The 13,620-nt window shown below is 39.8% G+C and overlaps 1 protein-coding gene across 1 annotated transcript in view; it reads right to left on the bottom strand.

Annotated features, from left to right (window-relative positions):
• The window catches only part of PDE6B (phosphodiesterase 6B), a 41,065-nt gene that overhangs the window by 10,371 nt on the left and 17,074 nt on the right, over positions 1-13,620 (bottom strand). The window contains exons 14-20 of the mRNA XM_067463972.1: positions 13,312-13,421; positions 11,481-11,568; positions 11,059-11,159; positions 9,544-9,651; positions 8,743-8,806; positions 5,938-6,012; positions 3,970-4,053 (exon numbers count right to left, since the gene is read on the bottom strand). Of these exons, the coding sequence (XP_067320073.1) occupies positions 3,970-4,053; positions 5,938-6,012; positions 8,743-8,806; positions 9,544-9,651; positions 11,059-11,159; positions 11,481-11,568; positions 13,312-13,421 (630 nt within the window). The remainder of the gene's footprint in view (positions 1-3,969; positions 4,054-5,937; positions 6,013-8,742; positions 8,807-9,543; positions 9,652-11,058; positions 11,160-11,480; positions 11,569-13,311; positions 13,422-13,620) is intronic.

The raw sequence follows: 13,620 nt of genomic DNA, 5'->3' as shown, positions 1-13,620 counted from the left end.
AGGATCCCATCGTGGGTCTGCCCCTAGTTTCCAGTTCAAGGAGGTCAGATGGAACAGGTCAGCCAACGACGAAGACCTCAGGAGTGGCACAAGGTAGGTTTCCCAACTGAAGGGGGAAACGGCAGTGGAAAATGGTGGCGGAGCTGGATAGTTTTCATCCCGAGTGCAATACCTGTTCTCCGCTGTATCCCTATCTCAGGGTGTCTTCAGCCCCAGCCAGGGAGCCTTTCCACTCCCCAGATAAGAGGCATCCAATCATAGATGGTTAGGATTGTGAGGGATTTTAGATTTTAGATGCTCGCTGCCATCTTTAAACCTCCTTTAAAACTTTCGACTCAGGCATGCACTTTAAGGAGGTTTAAAGATGCTCGCTGCCATCTTTAAACTTCCTTAAAGTGCATGCCTGGGTCGAAAGTCCCCCCTCCCAATAATGGGCCAATAGAAAATAGATATTTCAGCACCAGACAGCGAAACATATATCTACCCTCCCAATTTCAGGACGCTCCTAAAAACGGATTGGGGCCTCCACTGAAAGCCAGGACACAAAACGTCAGCAAGGTTTACCCCAAATGCACAACTTTAATGGAAACACACTTGTTTCCATTAGATACAAATAGAAGCAATATGTTGAAGTTGATGTCAAGCATTGGCTAAAAGAATTAAAGGTTAGATTGTAATTGAAATTTTATCATTTATGCAATAGATCATTTATTAGAAAAATAGATAAAGGTCATTATTCCGTTCCTGCTCGCTGCCCTCTTCAAAAAAAAGCTCCGGATGCAACTCAGATGTTTAACATTTGTTTGATCATTTATGGCCTTCTTTCCAGATTCTTAAGAGATCTACAAGTCAAAAGCTTTGAAGATTGAGTGAGCTGAAAGGAATGAAGACATCTGTGTGTTTTAACAAGATTTTAAACTCTATGTGTTTTCAGTAGTTTTAAATGCTAAAGAAGAGAGAGTTGCTTCATTTTCCCTTGCTGACTCACTGAAGATGTCACAGTGATGGATCAATGGATATTGGATGGTTTTAGTGACTTCTTTGGAAGTGATTGTCCAGTACACAATAGATCTGCTGGTAACCAATGATCTGACGATATGGATAATTATATTAATAGCTTGGCAAGATCAAGAATCAAAGCACAACAAAACATCTAGTGAGGTAAGAAAAATTACTTCTCGTACTGGTGCTTCTTCAAAGAGAACTAAGTATAAAACATTGCAAGTTTGTATTTTTCTGCCCCCCCCCCCCCGCCCCCAAGTCTTTTCAAATGAATAATGTGATGTAGGTTTTTAGATACTGGTTGATTTCTTTTCCTTTTATCAGGTTGGAAGGGAATTTTGAAAATCCTCCCTGTGATGCTTTGACAGTTATATGGTGATTTAGTTACTTCTTTGCAGATTTGGATGCAATTTTTCAATGCAAAAAGATCTCTTGATGATCCATTATATGATGATAGGTGGCAAAGATAATTATATGAATAGTCTGGTAAGGAAGAAGGCATAAGTCAGGTAAGGTATATAGAAAAGTGGGTGAGTTTTATGAAGGGGTAAATAATGAAGAAATTATCTGGACCTTCAGGCACGAGTGCTAATCCTTGTTCAGGAAATTAGTTCATTCCCTATCTGAAAGAAGGAGAAATAGAGGGGGTGATGTGGTTTTTAGCTTTGTGAGAGGGATGGTGGGGAGGGGGCGCTTGCGCATGGCTCTTGCTCATAGCATGCCCAGGGCTAGTAGTGCTGACTGCCACTTTTGGGGTTGGGAAGGAATTTTCCTCCAGGGCAGATTGGCCTGAAACCCTGGAGGTTTTTCGCCTTCTCCTGGGCATTGAGCAGGAGTCACTGGCCACATCCGGTGGCACATTCAAGTCAATTAAAAATAAATGTATTAATTAAAACAAATTATTGTTTCCTTTGCCTTTTTTCAGTGTAATTGCTAGGATTCTGCATCAACCTAGTTTACTGTCCCACCAGTCAGCCAGGGATATGGGCTTGTACATTGTCTCAATCCTGTCAACATTGCGGTTTTCAGTTTTATGTTTAAAGCTGTTGATAAAATCAATTCTTATTCCATCATAATGGGAATCAGATTATGGGCGTTTACAACTACAGCTCCCTAAATAGAATATACGTACATCTGAAGGAAAGTAATAGGAATGCAATGGCTATAATGCTGTCCTGTCCACACTGAGAAAACAAATGAAAGTTTACTGAAATCATTAAGATTTTTTTCTAGTCAGCTGTGTGTCTTATTTCAGCTGATTAGCAGTAATTTTTGTTTCTAATCATTAAATTTCATCAAAAATATTAGGGGAAATCTAGATTTTTCAAATATCTATATTTATCCACACACACACACATATATTTGGTACTGGGGATTACATTGGGAAGTAGCAGCCTGTAATGAATGAACCAAGGCATTGAATCTCCATCCTCTATTCGGATATCAGCCAGCAAGCCAATGCCTTAAATCAAGTAAGGTCTACAAAGATGCTCGTAGGAACACCTCAGCAAGTGAGAGTCCAAAAGTGGCAGGCAATAACCCAGAAACTCAATCAGTGGCTGATACCAGATGAGAAACTCCCTCATGGGTACAAAGAAGATTGGGCGACCTGGAAGGCACTGAACAGGCTGCACTCCCGCACCACGAGATGCAGAGCCAATTTTCAGAAATGGGGGTACAAAGTGGAGTCCACAACAAGTGTGGAGAAGACCCACAGATTACCTACTACATTGAGACCTGAGCACTGCCACATGTACAATGGAGGACCATTTCATAGTGATGCCAGAGGCGCTCCAAGTGGCCAATTTCAGGTCAAAGGACATTTAGCATAATGCCAACTTTTTAACTTTGTGTTTTTTAAATACGTTATAACTGTACCTTGAATTACCTTCTGACAGAATAAATAAATAATACTGGTGATTGATGTCTACATACTAAATTGTTCAATAATTTCCCCTATAAACCTTTCCCTTAGCAATCTGACATTTTCCACACTTGTGCAACCCATTATCCAGGTGCTGGTAGCAAAAGGGGAGGAGAGTTCATCCGAATAGAAATCACTGTATTGGCAAGGAGGGCCATGGCAGTTCTGCATTGCTACCACACCAGTGGGGCTTTCTACTCCACCAATCTTACAAAAGGAATCCAGTCTAAGATTTTAAAGAAGAACAAGTAGAAAACGCACAATTAACATGTTTGTATGGCATCACTGGGATCCAATTTACAAGATATATTCCTCGTTTGCATGGTGGGGATGAAAATATGGCAAGCTTATTTTTTAGACACATGGGTCAATTCATCATTGACTAAATTTAAAAATACATTTGAACATGCCCCATCTTTTTCCTGATCTGGGACATAGCTGTGCTTAGCTAGTAATGAGCAGAAACTGCAAGGAGGTCACTTTTAATTACCAAACTCCTAGAAATCTAGAACTCTCAGTAACACTTTGGCGGTCTCCACTTCTGCAACTGGATAATAGATGGGAGATAGATAGCTAGATACAATAGATGAAAAGTAGCCACATATCAATCCTAAAAATATTCAGAATAAGAAAACACTTGAATTGATTAACATTGGTTAGATTATCCAAAAAAGAGGAGTGAGCAACAGGTGGAAACTGCTGAAGATATGGCTACATAGAAGAATCGCTATGTTCTAAATTATGTCATAATATTAAAATTCTGCCTAATAATATCCTCTAAACCAGTGGTTCTCAACCTGTCGTTCCCCAGGTGTTTTGGTCTACAACTCCCAGAAATCCCAGCCAGTTTACCAGCTGTTAGGATTTCTGGGAGTTGAAGGCCAAAACATCTGGGGACCCACAGGTTGAGAAACACTGCTCTAAATACATAGAAATCGTAGAGGTAGAAAATGCTAGCTTGGATTAAAAATTCTTTGCCAAAACTTTTTAAAGTATTAGGTACAGTTTATGGACCTAACACATTTTAAAGGTTAAATGCTTACCTTGTATACAAATGTGCACACAAAGTCAATGAACCCAACTTGAAGTTTTGGAAGTTCGGCAGCTTTCCTTCTGTCCATCATTGGCTAGAAGAAAACAATAGAACAATGTTGAAGTAATCTATTTCTCAAGTTCTGTCTTTTTGTTACAAGAACACATTTCAGGCCTTATCACACAAAGCGGGTGCATCACAATTATAGCAGGATAACAGCAGGACTCATCATGTGGAGTCAATTATCTTCTGTTGTCCTCCAGAAAGCATGGGAGAAGGTGAAAAGGGTCATTAATGGGTTACACTATGTAACACATTTTTTGTTCCTGGGTTATAAATGTCATTTCCTAATTGGTTCTATCATAAAAACATGGGAAACGTTTATTACACTGGCAAAAATTTGTTTCTGTCCAGCACATTTTGCTATAGTTTTTCAATGTATATATCACAGAGTCTCAACCAATTCAACATAGTTTGTGGCAGTCACAAAAATGAAGTTTCTGGAGTATAACAATTACTTTCAAAGTAAGCACCACACAATTAAACAGGAAAAAGACTTTCAAAGCACGAATTGTTTTTTTAAATTTGTTTTGCTATTTGTGTTTGTATAATAAATACAAACTCAAAATTCCAGAAGGGAAAGAAACAATGTTTTATAATAAGTAGCAGTCAGAGGCACTGTTGTCCTGCTGTATTTGCAATTTTTCTTCGTGTGATAAGCTGCTTACTCTCAATATAAGGTAAGGGTAAAGCTTTCCCCTTGACATTAAATCTAGTCAAGTCTGACTCTGGGAGGTGGTGCTCATCTCCATTTCTAAGCCAAAGAGCTGACATTGTCTGTAGACACCTCCTAGGTCACGTGGACGGCAAGACTCCATGGAGCAGCGTCATCTTCCCATTGGAGTGGTACCTATTGATCTACTCACATTTACATGGCTTTGAACTGTTAGGTTGGCAAAAGCTGGAGTTAATGAAGGGAGCTTCTGCAGCTCGGCAGTTTAACCTGCTGCACCACCACAACCTCAATATACTCAGTTCATTATGTTTGATGAAGAAGACTGTGGGGAAGGGTCAAAACTGGCATTTCTTTAAAGAAAAAAAACCCTCAAGTCCATTTAGGTCTTTCAAGTGAGGACCAAATCTACTCCATCACCTAAATTAGATCACTTGTCATCCCATAGAAGGAAGCCACAGAGAGAAGCATAATGTGTCTTTGTACTACATAGGCCTATTCTACTTCTCTGCCCCAGAGTGTGGTGGAGGTTCGTTCTTTGGAAGCTTTAAAACAGAGGCTGGATGGCTATCTGTTGGGGGTGCTTTCAATGTGATTTTCCTGCTTCTTGGCAGGGGGTTGGACTGGATGGCCCACAAGGTTTCTTCCAACTCTATGATTCTATGATTCTTACCCTACTATTCTGACCATCACAGTGAGGAGATAGTCCTTTCCTCATCTTACAGTAGAGAAGAAAATCTGTTATTTTCCACACAGAATCATAGAGTTGGAAGAGACCACATAGGCCATCCAGTCCAGCCCCCTGCCAGGTGGGAATATAGAATCAAATCACCCCCAACAGATGGCCAGCCAGCCTCTGCTTAAAAACCTTGAGAGAAGGAGACTCCACTACACACAAAATCAGCACTGCTGAACAGCTCTTACCATCAGGAAGTTCTTTCAAATATTTGGGTGCGATACTTTTTCTGGCTATTTGAATCCATCGCTCCGTGTCCTAGTTTCTAGAGCAGCAGAACGAAAATTCAGAATTCTAGACTTGTCCTGTCCTTTTCTAGTGTGGAAATTGTGCTTTACCAATGCTTCCTCATATTGTGGGAGTTGAAGTCCAAAACACCTGGAGGCCCAAAGCTTGCCCATGCCTGATCTAAGCTTACGCTTACTAAGATTAAAAAAATCCAGGAAAGTGGGGAGGAAAGGTGAGGAATCAGGAAGTATAAAACAAGTAAATGAAAATATTTCTCTTACAATAGGCTGTTGCTGAAGTACAGATACCTCCAAGTCTCCTTGTTCCCAGAACTCAGCAGCTACAAGCAATGCCACCTGTGCCCAAGGGAGAAAAAACAATAACACTGAAGTTTTTTCCTGATTTTATTTTAGTAGCTTGCATGATAGATCAGAAATTGCCTTATCAATGTTGATAGTCCCTTTTAAAAGCACTCTGCAAAACCACATGTCAGTGGAAGTTATTTCTTCACTGATGTCATATCAAGCTAGCCAGGCACATCCACCGAGCAGCACCAAAGACAGCTCCCAGAAGACAACAGCTAAAGAAAAACTACGGAGGCTTCGTAGGCCCCTTCCACACTGCCCCTATATCCCAGGATTTGATCCCAGTTGATATGCTTTAAACTGGATTATATGAGTCTTCACTGTCAAATAACCTGGGATAAATAGATAACCTAGGATCAGATCCTGGGATATAGGGGCAGCATGGAAGAGGACTTATACTGTTGGTCCAAGGCTAACTTGCTTCAGGCTCCATGCATGACATCTTTAAAACCTCAAGGGACAAATACTTGGTTTGAAGCCTAACCCTTCATCTCTCCAGAAGGTGCTGGTGAGACATTACCAGGTTTGGAGCAATGGTGCCATTCAGCCATCTTGCACCAAGTAGTTGTTTCAATTTGACTGAAGTCGTTGTTACAATTTGTTAGGTGCATTGAACTGTTTGTGGTGGGGACAGAAGACAAAATCTCCCACTGGTCTCTCCACTTCAACTGGTGCATGCATGATTTATTCCTAGCCACCCTCACCAGAAACAGGAGCAGTAGCAAGCCCAAAGCTCTCCTGACTCTGCTACAGTGGCCAAGAAAGACTACGGAAGAAGAAAAAATGGAGTTGGTCACTGCCAGGAAGGAAGGAAGGAAGGAAGGAAGGAAGGAAGGAAGGAAGGAAGGAAGGCTGATCCATGGAGTCCCTGACCCCGCTCCCATTCATCCCCTCTGCTACAGGCAAGTGGGCATCGATAACCATGTCTCCAATGGTAAATTATAGAACAATTGGTTACCATGTACACATTTGAGCAAAACAATAGACTGAACCAGTTTTAAGTTACTTTGAATGGCACCACTATGTTAGAATACTATCTCTGAGGACTTGGGCCTCTTAGAGGAGACCAGCCTATCTCAGGGCTATAGCTGGGCTCAAGAAGTGGCCAAGTTGTCCTGAGGTTTCATGTACAAGGCTGTCAGATTTGATCAGGCATGCAATGTCAGCACTGGATAGCTCTGGACTGAACCATAGACCTGATGGTCCATTCCAGCTCCTCCACTACTGCATCTGTATTCACAACACTACCAGGCTATGGCAGCCACCATGTCCCCCCACCCCACCCAGCTTTTAATTAAAGAAGGGATGTGTAAAGTATGGCCCTCTAGAAGATATTTACTGCAATTCCATCTCCTGTTGGAAATAGAAACCTTCTTCAAGCCTCCACTAGTAATTTGTTTGCATATGATTCTGTTTTGCTTACTGTGTGGGCCAGAGGTTTAGCACAGCTGGTAAATCATCAGCAATTATAAGGCCTATCAACCTAAAGGTTGCTAGTTCAAAGCCCTGGGTTGGTGTGAGCTGCCAACTGTCTGCCTAGCTCATTGTTTACCTAAGCAATTACAAAACAGCTTTAGTTGTGATTAGAGAAATTAGGTACTGCTAAAAGTGGGGGAGCTGTTTTACGACGCCATAAAAGAAAGAAGATCAGAAAATGCTGGGCAACCAAAAGGAAGGAGGAAGTTCTCATGGCTCTTTGTCATAGAGGATAGAGCAACAGCACCCCCTGGACTCGAGCCCAACCGTCCATGGCACCAAAAACAGCTGAAACAAACACCTCTTTCTGTTCTGTCTGTCTGTGTATTGTCTATACAAAGTGGCATTGAATGTTTGCTGTGTATATGTACTGTGATCCGTCCTGAGTCCCCTTCAGGATGAGAAGGGCGGAATATAAAGAAAGTATCATCATCATCATCATCATCATCACATTTTGGTATGCAGCTTTCTCTTTATGATCTGTTTTCTTGAGGTTGTAGGAGGGGCTGAAGACCACATAATCTGATCTGAGACTGCTCAGAGCTCAGACTCCATTTTAGAGGACAGACTCCATTAGACTCTCAAAATGTAAAGATGTTGCTGTTGATTGTAAGAAAGATGCCCTGTGTTATCTGCACAGAGAAACTACTTCTGGATTAACAAGTTATGTACCTGTATGCAGAATATATGAAAGTTGTGAGTAAACCAAATATGTTACTTTTAACGAAATCTACTTTATTTTTGTCTCTTGAGCGCATGATATAGAAACTTTTTTTAAGATATTTTATGAGAGATTAGACAGGTTTTGGGGCACTAAAGAAAACACTTCTGAAAAACTCCTATATTTTATTCTTTGGTATAATATTTGTTTCTAACAAATCAGAGACAACTAGGTTATTAATCTAACAACTGGAAGTCAGATTGCCTTGCATAAGTACATGTGGATATATACCACTGAAGAGAAGATTTTACTCAAACGAGTTTTTGGCTCTTCTCTAGAAGATCATACTTTTACAAAAGGTTGTGATTTTCAAAAGGTTACAAGTGCCATTTTTCTCCAAAAGGTTATGGAGATTCTGGTTTTCCAAAATCTCCCAACCAGGACTGAGAAATGTTGGTAGTTGTAGATCAGCAACACCTAGAGGACTGCACTTTCTGCACACCAATATAAAGCACAACACAGCAGATTTGTACGTTAGTGAAATTTGCTACTAAAGAATAGACACTGTATATCTGGCACCTGACCTTACTCTGCACTTCCCAGGGTTTTGCAATAGCAGATAAGTCACAAGCAGTCATCATCATAGCCCTATCAAAAAAAAACCAGAAGAAAATAAATGGATCAAAATTTTCAGGGAAGAGGGAAAACAGTGAAATGCTAATGTAAAAGATGAGTCACTTGTCTGCAGGAAGTTTGGAGACCTCAGTCCATTAGGTTGTATGTCAGAATTTGGAATCATTCCTTCAAATATTTCTCTCTGAATTTAATGTGAATTAGTCAGAACTGCATGTGTCAGTCTGTAATATAGACAGGTAATATAACCATCACATTTGATCTTGTGCTCAAATCTCTTTTAATCCTGGATTGATACTCTTTAGAAAAGACGTAGTAGCAGCATAGCTTTCATACCCAAATTTAAATACATAGGGTGCAATATAAAACTAGCTAAGTGAGCCAGAAGTTGAACACTGCTTCCAGAAGCCAGAGACGAAAGGGGAAGCATTTGCCTTTATGTTTGTCTGTGAATCTCTGTGAATTGCTGTTAATTGTATCAAGGCATTCAATGTTTGCCTGTGTTTATGTTTGTATATATGCTGTAATCCGCTCTGAGTCCCCTTGGGAAGATAGGGCAGAATATAAATAAATAAATAAATAAATAATAATAATAATAATAATTATAGAGAGCTACTTCCAATCTTCAAGACACAAATAAAAAATTACCAAACAGTTTGTCTCAAGATAAATATTTGCATGAAGTATTCAAGTACAATTCTGTTTTGGCTCATCCATCATCACCATGCATTTGTTCATTAAACTTCACTTACATGATAATCTCTTTTTTTGTTGCTTCCAGAGACAAATATTCAACCCACTCTTTCTCGTTGTGGTAGGTTTTGGATTCATCAACAATTTTCTGAAACATTGTTCTTTTCCTGTGGAAAAATATGAATAACATGAACGGAAAGTGTGTATCTGTATCAAAGCAATAAAGTTTTTCCATGCCACACTTTCTGTCCCTGGGATTTTGAAAAATTTGGGAGCAAGGATTAGTGCTAAAGCTTCAGTGGAGACACCTTTTCCCCATAATAACCTTTCAGGAATGAATTTCCAAGAGGTAAATTTATCTCGCTTTCTTTTGTCTCACCCCCGTTCTTATGAGCCGTTTGTAAGTCGGTTGTTTGTAATTTATGGGCTGCTTGTAGTTTGTACTCCATTAACTCTACCTTGGGGAGAAGAGAAGAGGGGCAAAATCTTGTCCTTCCCAGAACACTCAGGCAAAAACAAACTGATGCAGCACAGGCAGGATTATTTTAATATATATGTGTTATTGTGAAAATTTTATGCTTATGTTGTTTTGTTAATTTTATGTCATACTGTTTACTCTATATGTTTTGGTGATGTTACTTGGAAACCGCCCTGAGTCCCCCTCGCGGAGATAGAGCGGTATATAAATAAAGTTTTATTTATGATTATTATTATCCACGCTTGGCTGTTCTTCCTCATTAATAACCTCTGCCATTTTGACCCACTCTCATGGTGTTTGGCCTTGCATTCGGGTTTTAATCTGTGAAATATTGCAGGGTATACTATAATTTAATGTCCCTCTTTTCTAGAAAGGGTACTTAGGGGCCACAGTAGCACAGCGGATTAAACTGCTAGCTGTAGAAAATCTTGCTGACCGGAAGGTTAGCAGTTCGAAGCCATGGGCGAGGGTGAGTTCTCATTGTTATCCCTAGTTGCAGAGTGTGCTGACCCAAAGGTTGACAGTTTAAATCTATGGGATAGGGTGAGCTCCCACTGTTAGACCCAGCTTCTGCCAACCTAGCAGTTCGAAAACATGCAGATATGTGTAGATCAATAGGTTCCACTTTGATGGGAAGGTAACAGCGCTCCATGAAGTCATGCCAGTCACATGACCTAGGAGGCGTCTATGGACAACGCTGGCTCTTCAGCTTAGAAATTGAGATGAGCACCGTAACGCAGAGTCAGTTTCAATTAATGTCAAGGGGAAACCCTTACTCCTACTTCCTTATTTATGCAGAGTGGACCCTACCCAGCCTGGGAAATCAGGTACTTAATTGGGACGTTTTAAAAATCTTTGGAAGTTAGACACTATAGATTTATTATTTTGCCTATTTTGACCCTGAAATAACAGAATTTGGCTGCTTTTTCCCCAACGTCTGCTTGGAATGAAGACAGGCTGGAGTTACAATCAACTTCCTTGAGAAAAAATGATGAGACAGATGCTACGAACTCCTTCTGCCCAGGAACACCTAAGAATGGTTGAAGGAGAGAAATTATCATTCTGAATGTACTGAACAAATCCACTTCTCACTTACTTGAAATACAGTGCTAAGTCTGTAGCTATAATGGCAATATCCATCAAGTTATTCACATGCTCAAACTGCCTCCTGTTGAGATTCTGATAAATGTTCAAGGACTAAAAGAAGACAAAAGAACATATGAAAGTGGAAGCTGGTATCATCTTGGATATCACGGCTAGTCTCTCATTAAAAAAGGAACAGGTTGGAGGTTCAACCTATTAAAACTCCTTGATATGTACACCGCTTAAAACATCTAATTTCTAATACAATTTCTCAAGTTGCTTCTGATACAATACATTTTTTTAAAAAAAATCCTGATCACACCATAAATGTGTTGAAATTGATAACTATGAATAGTGGAGTGCCTTGTATTGTCTTTTTAATGGCATAAAATAAAGACAACCAATGACCGTAAAAGGATACATCTACTCACAAACCTCTTCTGAAAGCAGAAATTTGCCAAATTCCAAGTGATGCCTCTCTAAAATTGATGAACCGTGAAGTTTTGCTAAGGGATGTTGAGATCTATTAGCAAATATTTAGGAGAATGAAAGAAGGAATAGTTAGAAGAAGATCAATTTCTGAAAAATACTATGTATGTAAAACATTATGTTGGGATTAGAAGAATGAAATAGCAACCAAACATTTACTTAAAAAAAAAATAGAAATCCTCATAATGTAAGCCTTTTCTACAAATAACTTTTCAATAAAGCAATGTGCAAAATGCTTATATCCTTGAGCAATTAGATGTACTATATACAGAGGTGCAGCTAGTAGGGTGGTCAGAATTGGTGCTTTGCCCCTCTAATCATTCCCACTCCCATGAAATCTTTCTTTCAGTCCCTAAATTTTTAGAATTGCAGAAAGCAAGATATTGAAAACTGTTGCAAACTAGATCTCCTGTATTTGGTATATTTATCTTTTCCTGCTAACTTTGTCTGTCTCTTGTATTTGGATTTCTAAATGCACAGCTAACATTTTAAATCTCTGTACTGCAAGAAGGAAAATTCATAATGGGAGATTCTTATTTGGTGTTAAAGTATCCTTATTTTGCCCCTCTCTGCATAGCTTATAACACAGTGGTTCCCAGGCTGTGATCCGTGGACCACCAGTGGTCCCCAAGAACTAAAATATGGTCTGCAGCCTCACCATTACTACATCGTTGCAACAAGAGTGACTGGTTGTGTGAAACCATCTTATAGTGCTGACGCAACGGGGATGTCAAGAGGGGAAGAGGCTGACTGACAATGAAAGGCACGACAACAAGCCTTCTGAGTGCTGCTTCTCCTCTTCCTCCATCCCCGAGTCGTTCCATGTGGCACCTTCATTTTTAGGCCTGTTCCTGGGGTTATTTGGGGTGCTGATTCAGAAAATTGCATTAGACAGACCACATCTACTCTAGATGATTAAATATGGGTTTTTGTGGGCAAGCAGATGGTGACTACTGGATGGCATGTGTTCTGTATCAGAAACTAGAGCTGATGTGGTCTATCCAATGCAATTTTCTGAATCAGCACTCCAAGTAATCAAACCAAATCTAAAGTTGACCAAAAACTGATTCGTAACTCTTTTGGTAGAGAGTGGTCCCTGATCAAAAAAAAAGTTGGGAACCACTGTTATAACACCTAGTAACAGGGTACCTCTGCATCCAACAAATGGAGATTCTGTTTGGATGATGCACTTAGATCTCTATGTTGAAGAAAAGATGAAAGAGACAATAAAAAAGACAAGTATTCTTGAAAAGTTGAACATGGTTAGTGTGCACGTTGTGTTCCACAATGTAGTTTAAAGCACTGCTTCTTAAACTGTGGGTCCGGACCCGAAATGGGATCCCTTTTAGGTCAATGTTGGGGTCACTATTAGCTGCTATTAGTGGCTGTTTTAGACATTTACACACATCTGTTAGTAACAATGTGCAGTGTTCGAAGCAGACTCTGCAGAAAATGCTCCAGCTGTACTTCATAAAAAAAGGAAAATCAGCTTGTTTAGCAAGCCTTGCAAATGCTGATTAATTATCAGTAAATATTTGACATTTATACCTATTTCATATACTTATTTACCTGAGGTCTCAAAAAATCTTTTCATGCAAAAAGGGGTCACAAGTGGAAAAAGTTTAAGTAGTCCTGTTTTAAAGAAGTTATAAACAATTGAATCGAACAAAACAGCTAGTGGGAGAGAAGAAATGCCACCTGGATGGAAAGAAGCAGCAACACTCCTGTTCACCGCATCAAGTAAAAACCGCATGGCTATGAATAGAGATGTACTTACTTCATCTGATAAAGATTGTTGGTTCCTCGATGATCAATATCATGACACAGAGCTGCAGTAACCATAGCCAGTGCTTCAAGATCGGTGTAGTATTGCTTCAGATTGCCTGTCTACATAGGAAAGCCAGAACCACACACCGCAATTAGTAAACTTATTCAGGGCTAGCATGGTGTTATTCATGCAGCAAAATAGAACACAAATCCGAAATTCACAAAGAAGCCCATGCCTTTATTAGACCAACTAAAAAACAGAACAGAAGTGACGATTAGAGTCACAGCTCACATTTTGTCTTAAGATATTACTCTAGTT

This window comes from Anolis sagrei, chromosome 2, assembly GCF_037176765.1.
Source record: "Anolis sagrei isolate rAnoSag1 chromosome 2, rAnoSag1.mat, whole genome shotgun sequence".
Lineage (NCBI taxonomy): Eukaryota > Metazoa > Chordata > Lepidosauria > Squamata > Dactyloidae > Anolis > Anolis sagrei.
Note: the sequence above shows the minus strand (reverse complement) of the source record. Positions and strands in the feature narration are given on the sequence as shown.